The sequence below is a fragment of the Spermophilus citellus genome (assembly GCF_964194105.1).
Source record: "Spermophilus citellus genome assembly, chromosome: 13".
NCBI classification, from domain to species: domain Eukaryota; kingdom Metazoa; phylum Chordata; class Mammalia; order Rodentia; family Sciuridae; genus Spermophilus; species Spermophilus citellus.
This window is the reverse complement of record NC_138193.1, coordinates 94185313-94204789: the sequence shown is the minus strand read 5'-3', so window position 1 is coordinate 94204789 and position 19477 is coordinate 94185313. Positions and strand designations below refer to the sequence as shown.

General features: G+C 49.5%; 1 protein-coding gene across 2 annotated transcripts in view; it reads left to right on the top strand.

Moving 5' to 3' along the window:
* PLB1 (phospholipase B1) overlaps window positions 1-19477 on the top strand; it is a 94585-nt gene that overhangs the window by 51803 nt on the left and 23305 nt on the right. For both annotated transcript variants that reach the window (XM_081263825.1, XM_081263824.1), the window contains exons 29-39: window positions 1553-1596; window positions 2116-2224; window positions 3589-3640; window positions 4028-4108; window positions 4685-4750; window positions 5771-5871; window positions 7939-8020; window positions 8707-8811; window positions 10151-10246; window positions 11511-11582; window positions 17420-17485. In XM_081263825.1, coding sequence (XP_081119951.1) covers window positions 1553-1596; window positions 2116-2224; window positions 3589-3640; window positions 4028-4108; window positions 4685-4750; window positions 5771-5871; window positions 7939-8020; window positions 8707-8811; window positions 10151-10246; window positions 11511-11582; window positions 17420-17485 — 874 coding nt within the window. The remainder of the gene's footprint in view (window positions 1-1552; window positions 1597-2115; window positions 2225-3588; window positions 3641-4027; window positions 4109-4684; window positions 4751-5770; window positions 5872-7938; window positions 8021-8706; window positions 8812-10150; window positions 10247-11510; window positions 11583-17419; window positions 17486-19477) is intronic.

Sequence of the window (19477 nt, the reverse complement as noted above, 5' to 3'; positions counted from 1 at the left end):
GAAGAGGTTTGGTTGTGAATATTTCAAGGCCCCTTGACCTGTGAGATCAAGCACCAGTGGATTCTTCCAACTTCCCCTAGATTCCCCAACCAACATGGCGGGTCAGAGGTCTTTAGAGCAAAGCCTTTTCTTCCACTGAAATACATTGGCCGGTTTGGGATCATTCAATGGACCAAAATAAAATTTACTTACCAAAAACAAAATGCATTTCTTTGTTTTTTGGTTTTTGTTTTTGTTTTTTTAATCAACAGTTTAATTTTCAACAAAAGTTATCAAGCATCCACTTACTTTTCTGTAGTGCTCTGTAGGGGAACAAAACCTAGCCGTTGAGCTCAGAGTGTCATAGAAATTACATTCAGTGAAGGGCCTAATGAAGACGAGCTGTTTGACATGGTTCCACTTCCTGTCCTGTTTCCATAGCTCAAAATGGCAGCTTAGTTTTCTTCCTCCATATTTACTTGTGTGACTGTCTTATTTTCTCCTAGATCAGGGAGAGATTTTCTTACCATCATCTGCCTTCATCTGGCACGACACTTGCTTTAGCACCAAAATACCTTTAAATCAAAAATGACAGTAGAAAGTACTTGATGTGTGTGTTTATGTACATGTCCATGTTTTTGTGTTTATTGGGGCGGGGGGACAAAGCAGAGTTAGAAGGCAGTGAATGGAGGCCATGTGTGGATTTAGTTTTCTTACAAATGTAAAATATTCTGATTTGGTGCTTTTGGTCCAAAGAAAGAAGGTTCAGGAAGCAACTAAAACAGCGGCTTCCTACAGAATTGGAAAAGAATCCAAAGAAGCGCAAATGCCCAACCATAGGTCGTGAGGGGATGGTGGAGAGAGCAAGATAGAAGGGCAGGCCTGATTCAGCTTCTTTTTGTCCACCACCTGGGCTGCTCACTGAGCCTGTGAACTAAGCCCTTGACCAGCCTGGTACAAAGCAGTCAACTTCATTCCAAGTGTTCCTTGAATGAAGAACAACTACCACTGATTGCTGGCCTGTCCTATAGAAGCCTCTCCAGGTGGGCTAGATGTGCCCTGAAAACCTGTTGTCCTGGAATAACATCTTGGGATTGGGGAAAGAGGCATAGGAGAAAAATAATAGTAAAAACCATACACCTGAACATCATGTTTTATTAAATAGAAATATTTTTCTCTTTACCTCTTGTACATTGTACTCAATTCAAACAAATGAAAAGAAATGAAATATTCTAGAACATGTCTGAAGGTTTAATTGGAGGAAATTAGACTGGGCATTGGAAAGCAGTGATTCTGGCCTCCCTCTGAACCTTCCAGTGGAATGCACCTAATACTGGGCAGAGAAGAGTTTATCTAGGTTCTAAAGTTTTCCAGCTCAGGCTAGGTTTTAGTTACCTTTAGCAACCTAACTAACCTCCATGTGCCTCAGTTTCTCACTCTGCACAATGGACATGGTCACATCTACCTCATAGGCTTGCTGGAGAGAGGAGAAAGAACCCACATAGAAAATCTAAATTATTCTTAGGTATTGACTCCATCTCTCTCTCCCTTACTGACTTCTCACCCCCTCCAGTTCAGGCGGGGATGGCTCCCTGAAGAACGTGACCACCTTACCTAGTAAGTAGCCACCAAGGACTTGAGTCGCTCATTCCTTCTGACCCCCAGGCCTCTTGAGAGCACCCAACTAAGAAAGGAACCGCCATTGAAGTAGGAGGGGAGGCCATGGGCAGGCAGCTGGAGGAGGGGAATGAGCACTGGCTTTGGAGCCGGGTGGCTGGGTCCAAGCCCTGTCCCCTGTCTGCTTTATGAGGTGACTGAGGGTGAGCTACCAAAAATTATGAGCCTTAATTTTTTTTCAGCAGCTCCGGGGATGCTGAGACAGATCAGCCAGGGGCCCGTCACTTCACTGTGAATTGCATAATTTTTTTTTTTTTTAAGTGAAGTGCTCTTGCTGATGTGGCTGTCCCTATCATCAAGTCATTTTAGCTTATATCTCCCTGCAAGCCTTGTGGCCTTCCTGCCTTTCCCCAGGAAGCATGAAGATGATGGGGACCTCGCTGTGGAGACCCTGGGCTGGAGGGGACATCGGCCTTCCTTTCTGAGATCTCTGTGCTCTGTCCACCCCTCTTCTTTCAGATATCCTCCGGGAGTTTAACGGAAACCTCACAGGCTACGCAGTGGGTACTGGTGATGCCAATGATACAAATGCATTCCTCAACCAGGCTGTTCCTGGAGCCAAGACCGAGTATGGCGTGGGGCGTGGGCAAAGTGGGGGAGCAGAGGAGGCACACAGTCCCTTTGAGATCACGTTGCCCACTTCTGTGCACAATGATTTCAGAGGCCAAGGCCACTTTCCCTTCTGTCCCTGTGACCAAGGTGGTAGCAGGGAGGCTGGAGAGGCTGTGTCCTGGGAAGGCTCTCCACAGCAGTTGCTCATGCCCAGCCAGGCTTCACGTGTGGCGTTCTCTAAGAGCTGAACTAACTGACCAACTTGCCCAGTTTTTACAACTTACCTCAGCACAATGGTGCAGGAGAAATCCACCCTTCCCAGAGCCTCAGAAGTGGCAATTCCCCAAAAGTTCAGGCAAAGCCCACCAAAGTGATAGGCAAACAGAACCTCAGCCTGGGAGGCCCCTGGGCGACAGGGCATGTCCTCTCCCTCACCCTGTTATGGAGCTATCAAGAAATGAAGTAGAGATGCCCAGAGGCTGTTGAGGCACAACTGCCTGGCCTCTTGTGATGGTCTCCAAAAGGGACCCTCTTCCTGCTCCTGGAGGCCCCAGAAGCCTGGGTCTCCTGTCTCAATCATCTGAGCCTCTGTCACATGATCATCTAGCTCAAGCCTATACCCTCTTGTTGGTGGGCAGGGCCCCCAGATATGCTCAACAGCCTGGGAAGCCTCTTTCAGGAAACAGAGCAGCTCAGGACACGTGGTCCCACCATCATATCCCAGGAGGTAGTCATTCCATGGGTATGCCACTCAGGAACATAACAAAAAGTGGGGGTCAGGTGCCCAGGACCAATTCCTTCCCTAAGCATAGGCTGACTATGTGTTTACTCCCCACCTTCTAAAAGAAGCATTTAGATAAATTCACAAAAATAATATATTTAACGTAAGAGAAAAATCATAGCCATTGAGGGAAACAATTATGTCTGTGTGAGCATTTTTATGGTTATTGGGCTTGAACATCAAACTCTCAATTTCCTGGAAGCCAGAGGGGAAAGAGGAAACATGAGAAAACTTTCATAGGACTAATTGCAAGGTCTATAGTCTTGCAAGTGTTTCAAAAGAAACAAGTGGCTTTTAGCCTGGAATCCTAGAAGACATTTTGCATGTGAAGCTCTAGAAAGGAGACTGTGAGCAACAAATGTAATTGGCCCGTACTTTTAACTATGACTTTAGGATAAACACATATCTGGCTTTTCAAATGATAATTTGTTATAATGACTCTCTAGAAGAGGCAAGTAGATTCTAGTCTTTGAGCCTTAGGATCTCTGCCAGCTCATACAGTAGGGATGATATCATAGAAGCCTCTAGTTTAGATCCTTTAGGAGAAAAAATAAGGGCATGTTCTACAACAGAAGGACTGAGTTTTCTCTCTTTCTCAGGCAACTTGCAAACCAAGCCCAGACTCTGGTGCAGAAGATGAAAGATGATCACGTGAGTCAGATTTAATTTAAGGTTGTTTATATAAACATTAATTTTGTAACCCAATAAATTTGCCCCCAGATGAAACAATCTACCACGTAAAGCAGTGAGACTCCTGTCACCAGAGGCACTCAAACAGTGGTAGTGCAGATCCCTGTCCAAAGACGCTATGTCAGTGGGGAAAGGATTGTTGCTGGTCACAGTGACCGTGAAAGTCCCTCCTGATGCCAAGATCCTGTGTCTTATAAATAAACCTCTAAAATTCCAGCAGCTCTGAGATTCTGGTTCTATAAGTTCAAGTGGGCAAGGAAGTCACAGAAGGTTGAATGGATTTCTTAGAGCTGTGATGTTTTTGTTTGTTTCTTGGAAATCATCAAGCATCTCCCTCCCTCCGTGTAGAGAATCAATTTCCATGAAGACTGGAAAGTCATCACAGTGCTGATTGGAGCCCGTGATCTATGTGACCACTGCACAGATTCGGTAATGGGGGCGGGGTCTGTGCCTACTCCTTGCTCCTGACTTTGACTAGATTGGAGATTCTAAGAACAATCCCTAGAACCAACCCGAGGACTGTCCAACCACACCTTTATCTGCATGCACACACGCATACACACACACACACCACACACACAACTCACACACACATACTCATGCATGCCCGCTTCTGACTCCACAACCCTGGGGTTCCTAGTGCCATCTTCATATCCCAGGTAACAAGGCAGCAGGTGGCTGACATATGGTGCATCTTCTCCCCTTTCTTACAACTCAAGATCTCAGAGAAGAATCTGCAGACACCACACAGTTGGGAGAGGGTGCTCCACTTTCTGCTCCTTTTTAAAGCTCGGGCTGCAGGCTCCTGTCTTCTGGCTGCTTGGTCTTTGACAATGGCGAGCAGTCACCTCTTCAGCTCCGATTCTGATGTGCTGAGCTAGTCACCCTCTGGAGGCCACAGGAAGAATAAGTCCCTGGGGCTAGAGCCAGCAGAAAAGCCTACAACTGCCCCTCTACACTCTCATCCAAACCAGCAACTCCTCTTCCTCCCTTGTCTCTTTCCAGAATTTGCATTCTGCAGCCAATTTTCTGGATCATCTCCGCAATGCCTTGGACATCTTGCACAGAGAGGTGGGTGGGGACTCCCAAGGTTGAAGGTAGCTAGGAAAAGAATGGTGGAATGCCCCCTGCCTTCAAGGAGAGAGCCAAGAGCACAGGCTCCTTCCCTGTCCAGAGGTTGAAGTCCACTTCCAAGCATGTTTCATTCTATGTGGAGTTAATCCAGAAGGATCTGGGTTTTTTTTTTTTTGGGGGGGGGGGGTGGTACCGGGAATTTAATGCAGGGGCACTCAACCGCTGAGCCACATCCCCAGCCCTACTTTGTAATTTATTTAGAGACAGGGTCTCAATGAGTTGCTTAGCGCCTTGCTTTTGCGGAGGCTGGTTTTGAACTCATGATCATCCTGCCTCAGCCTCTTGAGCCGCTAGGACTACAGGCATGCGCTGCTGCGCCCGGCAGGATCTCAGTTTTGAAGAAATGAAGGCAGTGCATCCCCCCACCACTATTCCTTGGAGGCAGCAGCTGAGTGACACATAATCTGGGCTCTGCATTCTGAGCCATTAGAGCAAGCTCCTGTCTGGTTCTATACCCATTTTGTGTCCCCCTACCCAACTGCCATCTCCTGGCAAGGGCAAGTTGCCCTGGCTGCCCAGGAAGGGCATATTATGACCACTAGATGCTCTGCTGAGTGGCTGAGTCCCTGTGCCTGCTCAGCAGTTAGGCCAGGTTGGGCTAGCAGGAACTGGTCAAGGGCCAGTGGCCTGGCAAACAGATCACCTGTCTCACCAAACATAGAACCAACCTGTGTCAGCTCACTAAATGAGGCTGAACAGAGCTGAGTTCTAAGCATTGATTGTTGGCTCCAGGAGGGGCCACTTCTGCTGCAGCCCACCGGGCAACAACACCCTGTGTTGGGCGTGTAGTGTCCTAGGTGGTGGCCCTGTATAGATTTCTCTCAGAACTGCAGCCAAGAGATACACTGAGCTGGAGGTCTAAAGGGAACTTGTAACTGGCTCCTACTTCTCAGGGGCCTGAGGCAGCTTGAGGAAGAAACCTGGGAGCCCCTCGCTCATCTACAGCTTTGCCCTTAGGTGCCCAGAGCCCTGGTCAACCTTGTGGACTTCATGAAGCCCAGTGTCATACGGCAGGTGTTCCTGGGGAACCCAGACAAGTGCCCAATGCAGCAGGCCAGGTAGGCAGTGCTGACAGCCCCGGCTGGAGACACCCTTACCCCATGGTCTGGCCCCCATGCAGCAGTGACTCATCCGGGTCTTTGTGACTTGGTCTGTCTGTGTGTCCATGTCTATAAGAGAGGACTTGTGTCAGAATCATCCCCCTTCTGGGAGATAGAGCTTTGACCCAGCCTCCACTCACCTGATCCCAAGGTGCTAGGTAGGAACTTCTGTGACACCAGGAGCCACAGGGCTGGTGTTTGGGAGACCCAGACTATGAGGGGGCAACACCCAGGGAGGTATGTGTATGTGATCAAACATAAGAGAGTGAGGGAAGAAATTCACAAGTCAGTTACTGATGGGGAAGAAGAGGCCTGGGAGGGACACATGGGAACTTCAAACTGGAATTGTTCACGGCTTCCACTGGGTGGCAGGTACATGGTGTGTTTCACTATTCTTCGTGCCTCATGCACACCTCCAGCAATTTAACAAACTGTACAGAACTTACTGTGTGCCAGGCACTGTGCCAAGAGCTTTAGAAACACAGCTGGCTGGGGCTGGAGCTGTGGCTCAGTGGTAGAGCGCTTGCTTGGCATGTGTAAGGCCCGGGTTCGATTTTCAGCACTGCATACGAATAAATTTAAAAAAATAAAGGTCCATTGACAACTAAACAATATTTTTTAAAGAGAGAGAATTTTTAATTTTTATTTTTTAGTTTTCAGTGGACACAACATCTTTTATTTTAGTTTTATGTGGTGCTAAGTATTGAACCCAGCGCCCTGCGCATGCCAAGCGAGTGCACTACTGCTTGAGCCACATCCCCAGCCCAAAACAATATTTTTTAAAAAAGAAAGAAAGAAATACAACTGGTTCCTGACTTAGGATTAGTGGCTTTATGATGATGCAAAAGCGATTCACACCCAGAAGAAACCATACCTGGAATTCTGAATTTGACCTTTTCTGAGTTTGGTGGCATGTAGTACCACATTCTCGGGTGCTTCTGGGTGTAGCTGTGGACCATGGCCCACAGGGTGCTGTAGTCACCATGGGAAACAACCTACATGCTACAAGTGAGGTGTGGCTGAGCTGTTATGTTGGGCAGCTTAGATGCCCACGACGCACTTCTTTTTTTTGTTGTTCAATATCTCTCTCTCTCTCTCTCTCTCTCTCTCTCTCTCTATATATATATATATATATATATATATATATATATATATTTAGTTGTAGTTGGACACAATACCTTTATTTCACTTATTTATTTTTATGCGGTGCTAAGGATCAAACCCAGGGCCCTGCACGTGCAATGCGAGCGCTCCACCGCTGAGCCCCAGCCCTGCAACAATGCATTTCTGACGTGCTATTTCACCTTACCAAAGGCTCATTGGGATCAGCCCCACCGTAGGTGGAGGAGCATCTATAATCTTTCCTTTTAACATTAAGGATGGACGAATATGAACAAATTCATATAAAACAAAAGGGGACTGTGTGGCACTGAAGCAGGTGTCTGAGGGTAGGAGCATCAGAAGCCCCCAAACTCCTGCTCCAACACTAGAGGATGAGTTTTTAACTTTTTAAAAAATCAAACCTTGCATCCTTATGGCCTAAAGTCCTCTCTCATAGTCTGTTGCAGGCCCAGCATTGCCATCCAGTGCAGGCACCGTGTGAATATGGGTGCATGCCACCACCGGCTTCTTCCCCAGACACTCTCTCCAGTACCCTTTTTTTTTTTTTAAGAGAGAGAGAAGAGAGATTTTTTTTTTTGAGAGAGAGAGAGAGAGAGAGAGAGAGAATTTTTTAATATTTATTTTTTAGTTCTTGGCGGACACAACATCTTTGTTGGTATGTGGTGCTGAGGATCGAACCCGGGCGGTACGCATGCCAGGCGAGCGTGCTACCGCTTGAGCCACATCCCCAGCCCCTCTCCAGTACCCTTAAAACCTGCCCCTGGGCAGGTGTGTTGGAGCCTCAAGGCACGTGTGCTCCTAAACTAGGGGTTGAGTGAGCCACTGCACCCTGACCCCAGGCAGCCAGAGCGGCCCCTGAACGAGTGTGAGTGTGGGCTCTGAGTTCTGCTCTTCCTTGCGCAGCATTTTGTGTAACTGTGTCCTGACCCTGCGGGAGAACTCCCCCGAGCTGGCCAGGTTGGAGGCCTTGACACAAGCCTATCAGGTGAGACAAAGAAGGGCATCACCCTGCATCTTCTCCCCCAGGTCACTCTGACACCACGGCCCAGGGCCCTGGGGAGGGGAGGCGCAGGAAGGAAGAGCTATGCAAGGGTTGAGGAGAGACACGTCACCCTGGGCGCCTTCTTCTGCCTCGCCTGGTTGAGTGTCTCAGGTGCCCTGTGGGAGCCATCCCAATGGCATCCAGTGACAAAACTCTCATGGCTGAGCTTAACCCAAATCTTGGCCAGTAGCCCTGCATGGCCGTGGACCACCCTAGAGGCCCACATGCTCCTGTTCCTCCGATCCTCAGTCCCCTTGCTCCCAATTGCCCCCACAGGCAGGCTGCAGGAGGGAGGCTGCAGGAGGGAGGCTGCAGGAGGGAGGCTGCAGGAGGGAGGCTGCAGGAGGGAGGCTGGGAGCCTGGGCGCCCTGGAGTCTCTTCCCAGCTGTCTATTCCTCGTGGACCTCCTGCCCGGCCCCTCAGATATTGCAGACCACTTAAAACCAAAGCCAAAATGTGATCTATCCAAATTCTGCAGAAAGGGATTGGCCATCGTGTGCATTTCTGTTCTCAAGGGCTGGGCTGAGTCAGTTCTGCTGTCCAGGGAGAGTAGGGTGGGGACACAGCCCATACCCCCAGCTCCTACACTACCCTATGCTGAAGGCCCCCATGTGTGCATGTGTCCCCAGAGCAGCATGCACCAGCTGGTGAACTCAGGCCGCTATGACACGCGGGAGGACTTCTCTGTGGTGCTGCAGCCCTTCTTCCAGAACGTGCGGCTCCCCATCCTGCAGGTATACACTCCCTGTCTGCACACACCGTGGGGCCAAAGGAGGGCCGGCCACAGGTGCCCTCAGGGGAGGACATAGGAAGAGATGCTACATGCTTCTTCTGTGTGTGTATATATGTGAGTGTGTGTGTGTGTGTGTGTGTGTGTGTGTGTGTGTAGAATGGGAAATACACGGAGAGCTCTCCAGATGCTATTCTGGCAGGTTCAGTGTCCTTGAACACCTGAGCCACATTCTCAGAGGCAGCCTAACATGGGACAGGACAGGAGTCCCCATAGCTCCTGAGAAGAGCTCCATTGTGTTGAGCTCTTACTGCATGCCAGGCACTGAGCTTCCCGTAGCTAAAATCATCACAACTGCCTATGGAGTTTTCATCATCCCCACATAACAGGGCTGCAGGGATGGGAGGTGTCCTGCCCCAAATCAGATAGGGCATAAGGGACAGAAAGGCCAGATTCAAAGGTATCCAATTCCACATTATTAACTTGCTGCTATGCACATCATCTTTCTCTCATACATCCCTTCAGTTATAACGTAAGGTTCTGGCCAGGGCCTGTGGTGCATGCCTGTAATCCCAGTGGCTCGGGAGGCTAGCACAGGAGGATCACAAGTTGGAGGCCAGCCTCAGCAAGGCCCTAAGCAACTTAGAGAGACCCTGTCAAAATAACAAATAAAAAGGGCTGGGGATGTTGCTCAGGGGTTAAGCACCCCTGGGTTCAATCCCCAGTCCAAAAAAGTAAATAAAAATAAAGTAGGGTTCTGGTATTATGTTTTAACCCCCCCTGCAAAGGCCTGAGGCTTCCACTCAGAACAAAAGAGATCTGTGAATGGAGAGATAAAGGTTTCATCCCAAGAGACTCTCTTAACTGCAGGGAAGCCAGAAGGAGAACACTTTGTATATCCCACATGCCACAAGAGAGGAGCCGGAGTCAAGTGGAACCCTGCCCTGCTTCAGGCTTTGCCCAGGCCAGCCAAGGCTTTGGCTTCCTTCTCCCCATGGAGACCAGCAGGACCAGTGGCCTGTGGGCTGAGAAGTAGCTTTTCCCACCTAGCTGGTCAAGGCTGGAGTGTTATACAAGTGTGCGGAAAAATAAAGCAATATTTTAAAAATCAAATAAGGGGGAACTGTGGAGCCAGAAAGAAGAGAGGGAGGTTGGAATCACCCAAAGCTCCCCACCTGTGGTATTGCACTCATCTCCCTCTTAAGGTGAGCAGGCCCTAGGGCCCTGACCTGGAGCCCTCCCAGGAGGAGGGCATTGCTTGGTCAGTTCCAGGGATGAGATCAACGGGCTATGACTCCCTCTGACCCAATAAGATCTTGAGAAAGTATATTTGTCTCTTCCAGAATGGGCGTCCGGATACGTCCTTCTTCGCCCCAGATTGCATCCACCCAAATCAGAAATTCCACTCCCAGCTCTCCAGAGCCCTTTGGGTCAACATGGTAAGATAAGTGAGTGTCCCTGGGGCTTTAGTCTACAGTGGAGCTGCAGCGCCTATAGAATGGGGCCTGGCCCAGGGCAGCAGTGGCTTGTTCATCTGTAGAAGTCGATGGAAGGGAAGAGTCTTTTGTTGTTATTTTTAGACAGACATGACAGGAGAATGTATTTTGGCATATTATTCATACATGAAGTATAACTTATATACTTCATGTAGGGTTCTGGTATTATGTTTTCACCCCCCCCCTGCAATTCTAATTAGGATCCTGTTCTTGTGGTTGTACATGATGCAAGAGTTACCCTGGTTGTATATTAAAATACAAGGAAAGTTATGTCCAATTAATTCTACTGTCCTTCCTATTTCCCTTTCCCTCCCTTCCCTTCATCCCCCTTTGTGTGATACAATGGACTTCCAGTCTTCTCCCCTTCATCCTCCCTTGTTGTGTGTTAGCATCTACATATCACAGAGAACATTAAACCTTTGGTTTGGGGGACTGGCTTTTTCACTTAGCGTGATAGTCTTCAGTTCCATCCATTTACTGGCAAATGCCATAATTTCATTGTGTCACATTTTCTTGATCCATTCATCTGTTGAAGCTCACCTAAGTTGGTTCTAGCTTAGCTATTGTGAATTGAGTTGTCATAAACATTGATATAGCTGCATCACTATAATATGCTTATTTTAAGTCCATTTGGTATAGAATAAGGAATGGGATAACTGAATCAAATGGTGGTTCCATTCCAAGTTTTCTGAGGCATATCCATACTACTTTCCAGAGTGGTTGCACCAATTTGCAGTCCCACCAGCAATGGATGAGTGCACCTTTCTCCCCACATCCTCACCAACACTTATTGTTACTTGTATTCTTGATAATTGCCATTCTGACTGGCATAAGATGGAGTCCTTTAAGGGTCTGCTTGGCCCAGGTTCCCATCCACACTCTCTTCTGTGCTTGGATTGTGCTGAGAGATGCTTTCTACATGAGAGCCAGGCAGAAACCACATTTCAACATTTTTTGTGTGTCAACACTGTGCTAGGCAGTTTACGCCACAGGATCTCCTTTCAGCCCCTCCACAGCCCTGCAAAAGAACGTTAGATGTTTCTGAGGGAACTGAACCTCAGAGAAGCTGAGAGATTTGCTTAGTGTCCTACCACAGACACCTGGCAGAGCCAGGAGAGGACGCCAAGCCCTCTGAAATGAAATTCTGAGCCTTCTCCACAGCAGGACAAATTAGTACACCTGTATCTCTCTTTTCTTCCCCAATCAGCTTGAACCACTGGGAAGGAAAACGGATACCCTGGACCTGACAGAGGATATCCCCCTGGCCTGCCCTACCCAGGTACTAAAGGAGACCCTCTTTGCACCTTTACAGAAACAAAAGCTTGACTTGCCCTTCCCCCTCATCCTCCAGCCCAGCTTCCACATCGCCCATCTTGCCCCTGAGCCGACAGAGATGTGGGAGATGGGCTTTGGGAAGTCGGTGAGGAGGGGACACAGAAGGCAATAGAATGCAGAAGCAGTTCCACCTGTGGGAATGAGCAAAGCAGCTGGGCCCAGGGAGGCGATGGAGTGCAAAGGGGGGGGGGGTCTCCAGAGGAGCAAGAAAAGCGGGGAAAGGGCAGAAGGCTTGTTTGGGCAGTGGTATTTGGGACACATGGGGATGTCCCACTGCAGGTTGGAGGGCCTAGGGAGGGACCAGGCGGGCTCAGAAGTGGTGGTCAGAGAGTAGAGAGCCTGGACTGGGGAGTTTCTGGCAGGAGAGGGGCACGGAGGAAGCACCCAAGGGGAGAGCCCAAGCTGTGGAGGAGGGTGGGGAGGACGGGCCTGTAAGGAGGATCAGCTCAGGCTCCTTTTAAGGAGGAATATGTAAGCAGTTGTTAAACTTGATTTCAGGCCTGGGGTGGGGGCAGTGCCCGTTCCCATTGCCTTTAGCTCCCGTTCCTAGGTTCTGTCTTATGGCTTTTTAGCCATATAAGGCCAAGGCCAGAAAATCCTCTGTGGCAGTAAAAGCAGGGGGCCTGACCTCATCTGGGAGGCTGTGTTTCCCTCCTGGGATGAGCTGCGCCAACCTCTCCACCCTCCTGGCTGAGTAGAGCTGGGGAATGGGCCTGCAGCTCCCCCATGTGTCTGCTGGGGTCCCTGGAAGAGGGGCACCCCTGCCCAGACCAGCCATGGGCCCACGCTCAGTCTGATGTCTTTTAGCCTCACCAGGAGACGATAGTGGCAGTACAGGCCAGGATTGCTGGGTGTGGTGCTCAGAGCAAAGGAGAGTGTCAACCCAGCACCACATGGATGTCTGCAGTCACATGATCAGACACAGGCCAGAGGGCTGGGGCACAGCCAGGTGTAAACCCTTTAACTGCTAGATCCTGAGGAAGTCCAGGATTCTAGGAGGGGCTGGGCAACCTAGCTATAAACTACACTGTAAATATTTAATTGGGCGGGGGGAGGGCCTGGGAATTGAGCCCAGAAACCAAAGGTGCTAATCACTGAGCCACATCCTCAATCTTGTTTTAGATTTCATTTAGAGACAGGGTCTCACTGAGTTGCTTAGGGCCTCGCTAAGTTGCTGAGGCTGGTTTTGAACTCGTAATCCTCCTGCCTCAGCCTCCCAAGCTACTGGGATTACAGGCGAGGTGCACCACCTCACCTGACTTTAATTATCGTTCAACAATCCAGATAGTATACTATTGACTATCAGCCATGAAAGGGCCTCTCTAAACTGCCCACTCCCCTTCCATTAAACAGGAGAAGTAATAACTCACACCAAGTAGTCATTGCTCGGAGCCTAGGCACAGGGTCAGGGACATCTCTTTCACCATGAACCTCAAGGCAACTGCTGCCACTCTGTCCCTGCCCCCAGACTCGGCAGGGAGCCCCAGATGGGTGGTGCACCAGCTGAAGCATCTCAAGCCACAGTGGGCTCAGCCCCTCTCTTCTGGTCGAGGCCCCACTGAACCTGATGGGCCAGGGAGAGCCTATCCAGCCTCCTAGAGCCCAGAGAAGCCCCACTCAGGAGAAGCTGTTGCTAAGCAGCCCTGGAGGCCATTCCCAAAGGGTCCATCTGTTGGCCAGCCCAGCTTCGCTGCACTGTGCCTCGGGTCCCATCTGCTCTCTCTCCTGAGCCTCAAAGCCATGCAGAAGTCCACCCCCGTCTCTGAGCCGAGGGGCCAGGCAGCATATTTTCATCCTGCCGTGTTTAAACATAGAAGCAACAGGCAGGATGCAGGGGGAGGAGGTGGCCTGGACGAACGAGCCACCAGTGAGCTCCAGTGAGCACCAAGGAGCTTTCCCAGCCCCCCCTCTCCTCCCCCACCCCCAGCCACACTGCTAGTACATTCTGCCGTGCCAGGTAGGGCGCCTTCACAGCACTCTGTGGATTTTTGTCGTATTTCCAGCTTGGACAAGTGGTTTTATAGCCAATTTTAGATTCGTTCTGTGGACTCTATTTTTTCTTCCATGCCTTCACTGGCTCTCTGCCCATTCCTTCCCTAGCCCCCGGCGGAACCATCTGGAAGGTCAGCTCTGTCCCTTTTCAGCTTTTCTTCTCAACCTCTCTTGTCAACAGAACCACCTCCTCCTTGAGACGGATCCCTCCCTGGGCTGTGGATATTCAGCCACCTCTCCCTCCCCTTCTCGTCTCTGTGAACGACCCTGCTCTCTTCTCCTAACCCGGACGGCGGCGGAGACCTTCTCCACTGTCACGCCCCAGGCCTGTCCTCTTCTGTCCCTCCACAGCCCCTCACTCAGAGATCTTTTTCATTTCCGGGATTTCCTGCTGAAATTTCCTTACCATGGATTCCTCTGTGTCTTCATTTTTTCTTTCTTAAACTCCAAACATGTATTTCCACACCTTAAAACACGTTTCTCCTTGGAGGTGTAAGGTCACCCCCATGTGTGGTCAGGGAACCCACAAAACAGGGAACCAGAGAGAGGAAGGGGGAGGGATGGGAACGGGAGCGGGTATGAAATGATGTCACCCTATGACAAGAAAAAGCAGAAGTTTATTGGGCTCCCAAAACTTCATTGTTTACCACTTTTTCTATTCTGAAGTACACACTGGGACACCATTATCTTTTAGATGCTCAGAGCTTCTAAACCTCCTAATCCTGCCCTGACCCCACTTCAAACTCAATAGTCATTCAAAATAGAATTGGTTTTTTTTTTTTTTTTTTTTTTTTTTGAGGTACCAGGAATTTAACTCAGGGATGTCTTACTACTGAACTAAGTCCCCAGTCCTTTTTCATTTTGAGACAAGTTCTCACTAAGATGCTGAACCTGGCCTTGAACTTGCAATTCTCCTACCTCAGCCTCCCAAGCTGCTGGGTTTACAGGTGTGTGCCACTATACCTGGCTGGCCAAAATATAATTGTTTTGTGTGAAGAATGTCTACATAGCAACTAAATGTCTGTCTTCTCAAAGTCTTCTCCTCGGGGCTTGGCATTTGTGTGTTATTTTGCAGGCACCCTAGCTAATGGGATTCTTCCCAGGGCCCATGCACCTGCCCCTCTTTCCATATGTCACTGTTGCATGTAAAATCATCTCATCCTACTTTCCCATCATAAAGCCACAGAGGGGTGGGGGGCTTAGAGATCTGTTGACACACAGGAACCACATCCCTCCCCAGGCAGCATGGCCTCTGGTCTACCTGCTGCACTCTCTTAAGGATGCTTCAAACTGCAGAGGGCTACCCATCAACAAACAGGTGGTGCCATCAATGGAGATAAAGAACCAGCACACTCTGTAGAGTGTGGATTGGAATGCACAGAAAATACCAGAGGGCATTCCATAGAGCACTGTTATACACCCCCCTCCTATTACCACCCAAGACCACCTCAGCCATTTCTTGCAGCCCTGGCCCCAAGTGGACATTTCCTCTTGAAATGTGGCCTCCTTAAAGTTGGTGACCATGTACTTTGGTTTGATTTAAGCAGCATAGAAGGGAAGAACAGCACCCATTCTTCTCTCTGGAATTCAACACCTAGTACTGCAGTCAGGGTGCTTGTGGTCTGTCCCATGGCCGCTGACTCAACTGCTGGTCCACAGCAGGTGATCATTTGGGCTCAGCTCTTGGGGCAGCACACTATCTCAGCACAGCTGGGACTAGATTGCTTTCTGGAGCCAGGACTCAGTCCACTTCACTTTCCACCTGCTTGTGCTCCAAACCTCACCCTTGAGAGCCACCCAGACTCCCCCTAATCTCTCTAACATAAACCTGCTCCACTCCAGGCAAATCATTGGTACTCACTTCTGCATAAAGTGTCAACGAAAACAAGCCCCGGGACCCCAACTCTCCTGAAAACCACTGCCTGGACCTGTTCTCATGGTGCCTGCACTGGCCTCACTCCCTGCCACATTTTAGTGTCACCTTGACCTCTGGCCCCTTCAATACCATCTCCCCTCCCCCAACCCATGGATTTCTTCATCAAATAGATAAGACCACATAAGCTCTCTGGTTTGACTCTCCATTCTCCCGAAAAGACTGAGATCATCTTTGCCCTCTGCTTCTTCCTGTCACTCTGGAACTAGTTCCAGCCCCTGGACCCTAAGCCTAGGCAGAGCCCCTTTGTGGAGAGAAAATCATAATCAGCACTTGCAGAAGCCCCTCCACAATGGCTGCCTTGGAACCTCTCCTGTCTATGCCCCTGCCCCTTGGTAACCTCCCTTCCTCCTGGTGCTTAGAACCCCACTCTTTTTGCAGGAGCTGCTGCACAGGTGTGGGTCATTTCTTACAGACTGCCCTCCTCAGAGATGACTATTCAGGGGACACTGAACCACACGGACCGAGACAGCCTAGAGAGCCGTGCAGACCTGCCATCATAGCCCTCCTCTGTCTTGCACTGTGGGGGGCCATAAGGGGCACACTTCTACCCTTGGCCCTGAGCACTTCAGTGTCCCCTGGTTCATGCTTCAGCCGGGAATGCCGAGACTCAAAGGAAAGGGGAACTTGCTGGTACCTGGGGAATCCGGCTCTGTGCTGGGGGCTGAGGCTTTGTGTATATAGACTCTGTCCTCCAAAGTGACCTTCTTTGTGTGGCCTTCAGCGTCTGTTGTAGACCTGGTTCCAGGGTGAGGAGTGGAAGCAGGCCAGAGACTGTCAGTTGGGCGGGGGAGGGGGTGGGGGCAGCCAGCTCTGCACTCAGACTTGCTCTCTAACCTGGAACAGCTCCCTTCCCCACTCTGGGCCTCGTCAGTAAACTGGGAACATTTGGAGTTGCAAAGTCAACTGTCTACAATGCCAGGCAGGAAGATGATTGCCTGAAGGGGTCAGGTATGAGACAAGAGGAAGAACCGAAGAGGGCATGCCCCTCCTGAGGGCCCTGAGCTCATCCTCCCTCTCCTCCTCTTCTTCCTCAGTTGGCCACAATAAAGCAAAACATCTGTCTGGGCTTGGCCCATGTGGAGTCAATTTCCATCATTCTGGATTTCCTTTCTTATTTCCATTTTATTTCCAAAGTTTCAGGCCACGGCCTTTCTAGTTCACCGCAGGTTCTGTGCGTGGTCCCCACCCTGGGCCGACTTTGATATTTCCTGATCTGGGTCTTATTATCTTGATCCTGCTTTGCTCTCATTTTTACTTTTCCTCATTAGCTTGCTTTCCCTGTTTCTCCTTTGCCTACTCCTTCTTCCTCCTTTAATTAACCCTTCACCTGCAACTGGGTGGACCTGGAGTCTTGATTGTGAAAACTGATTGTGAAATAGGTAAATTACAAGGGGGAAAAAAAAAAACTCTGAAAATAGAGGAAGCCAACCTAAATGGGATAACATATGTAGTTCCAAGGAGACAGAAAGACAGAAATAGCAGATAATTAAATATATTGATGATCATACTATCTCCTGTAAAAGAAAAACATTGCCGTGTGAATCGCTTGCCAAAGAAATCACAAAGAAAACAGGTAAGCCTGAGGCTCTGGAAACCCATGCACAGCTAGGGTGACAAAGAAAACCTGGGGCCCAGAATGTAATAAGCATGGAACATTTTTGAAGCCTTTTATTGGACACCCCTTGATAAAGCTGTTATGTAAAAACCTCCAGGGAATGAATGAAATTATGTTTACCCAGTCCTTTCTATTTAAATACATCAGAACCTTGTTAAGTCAAAGGAGACGGAAGGATTGATCTTCAGCATTCTTTGGCTGTCTGATCACCCCTCCCTGTGGTTTTTTTCTCCCTTAGGATGAGCCCTTCCTGAGAACCTTCCAGAACAGTAACTACACATACCCCACCATGCCAGCCATTGAGGTAACCCCTGACTCACTTCTGTCTCTCTCAGATGCCATTTCCACCTGTCAGGGACCTGGGGCGTGGTCCAGGTTTCAGAATGTTGGATTAAGCAGAAATGTATCCTCCTGACGTACTGGGAATCGGAATGTACAAAAGGCTCCGGAGCCACGAAGCCCCAGGATTGTCCTGACATGTTCTCAAGTTGCCTACCTGACGTCAGCAGCCAAGCAGAGGAAGTGCCTGGGAATCCATTGTCTTTGACCTTTGCGATTCTGTTTCTGATTAGGCAGTGCAGCTTTTCAAGGGGGTGGCAGCAGGCACGGTATGCCATCAGCTTCCTGAAGGTGGAAGCCCAGTGGGAAGGAATCTCAGTGCCAGGGTGGGGCCCGACAGGAAGCTGACTCACGTCCACATGGACCCCAGGCAGGCCCTGTTTGGTTCACGTCATTTGTTTCAGCTCTAAGATTTAGGCACTGCTACTCCAAAGATGGCCTGTAGGATCCTGAACCACACGGAGCCCTGCAGGGCAGGCCTGGTCCAGACGAGTTCTATTGGCCACCAGGACAGGGGATCAACCACAGTTTCTGTTCCACACCTGTGGTTCCACACCAGTGTCACACCAGTCTTACGTTAGGGGCTGGTGGAGACTCAGAGGAGAGCCCAATAGAGATTTCACCACCATTTCTTGAGTACCTACTATGTGCCAGGCACTGTTTCAGGAGTTAGAGGAGTAGATGGAAGGGTCCCAGTTCTCATAGTTTACCATCTGCTGGGGGGGGGGGAGGCATCCAGTAAAGAACTAAAACTTATTGTTTCAGATAGTGACAATGACTCAGAGGAGGACGAAGTGGAAAAAGAGGGATGGGGCCAGGGGAAGGATGGCAAATTCAGATATATCATGCAGGCTGGGCTTCTCAGAAGAGGGGAGATTTGAACAGAGACATACAAGATAAAAAGATGCTGGCTACATGGACAGCCAGAAGCAGAGTCCCAAGTGGAAAGACCAGAGATTGCAAAAGCTCAGAATTGGGGCTGAGTTGGGTAGAAGAAGAGGAAGAAGGTCATAGTAGCTGGGAACTGGTGGTAAGGGAGGGGGGTGGGACAGGGAAGCACGTGAATGAAGCAGAGAGTGCGGGAGAAGAGATCAGGGGGTGCTCAGGGCCAGGTCAAACAGAGACTGAATCCCTGAGTAAGAAGGCTAGATTTTTAAGTGGAGAGAGGCAGGAAGCCTTTGGTGGCATGCTCTGGTTTATGTCTTTAAGAGGTCTCCCTGTCGGCCATGTGGAAAATGGATCAGAGATCAGTGACTGGGGGCAGGCCTTTTATAAGCCAACTGAAGAGTTGAGATTAACCTACATCCACATATTAAAAAAAACTGCCAGGTGCTAAGCTTTGGAGTACAACCAATAACAGCCTCATTGCTAAGGGTTACGCTCTCCGCAGCCTGGATGCTCCCTAGTGCACTTAGCCTAATGGAGTCTTTTCCTGGATGAACCAGTGCCCAGGTCTGTTAGAACTGAAGGGTCAGCTTCATCTTGTCAGTCAAGCCTTGACTTCTCTATTTCACACTCATTTACTGGGTGCGTAAATGGAGCAGGTGCTGTGCTAAGTGCTGAGTAGACAGTGAGCAGAGGGCTCTGGGGCTGCCCGCTGGGATCCTCATCCTTACCCATCATTTCTTTAGCTGCTGGAAGAGTTAAAAATGCCTGCCTAGAAGGGTGTGTTTGTTTGAATAGCTTCTGCTTAAAGCAGCCACAGATCTGTCACATCAACATTACCCACAACTTGTCAGAAGCACAGAATCCTGAGCACTATCCCAGACTTACTGGGTCAGAATCTGCAACTTTACAAGATCCCCAGGGAATTAGGCTGCACTGGTTTAGGACACAACCTGTGGTTCCCCCTGGTGACAGATGAGCATGCTCAAGCTCCAATCTATGTCTGTTAAATCACAGGCATCATGCATGTCTCTGGATCCCTGACTATCTAAAGTGCCAATGTGGTATCACT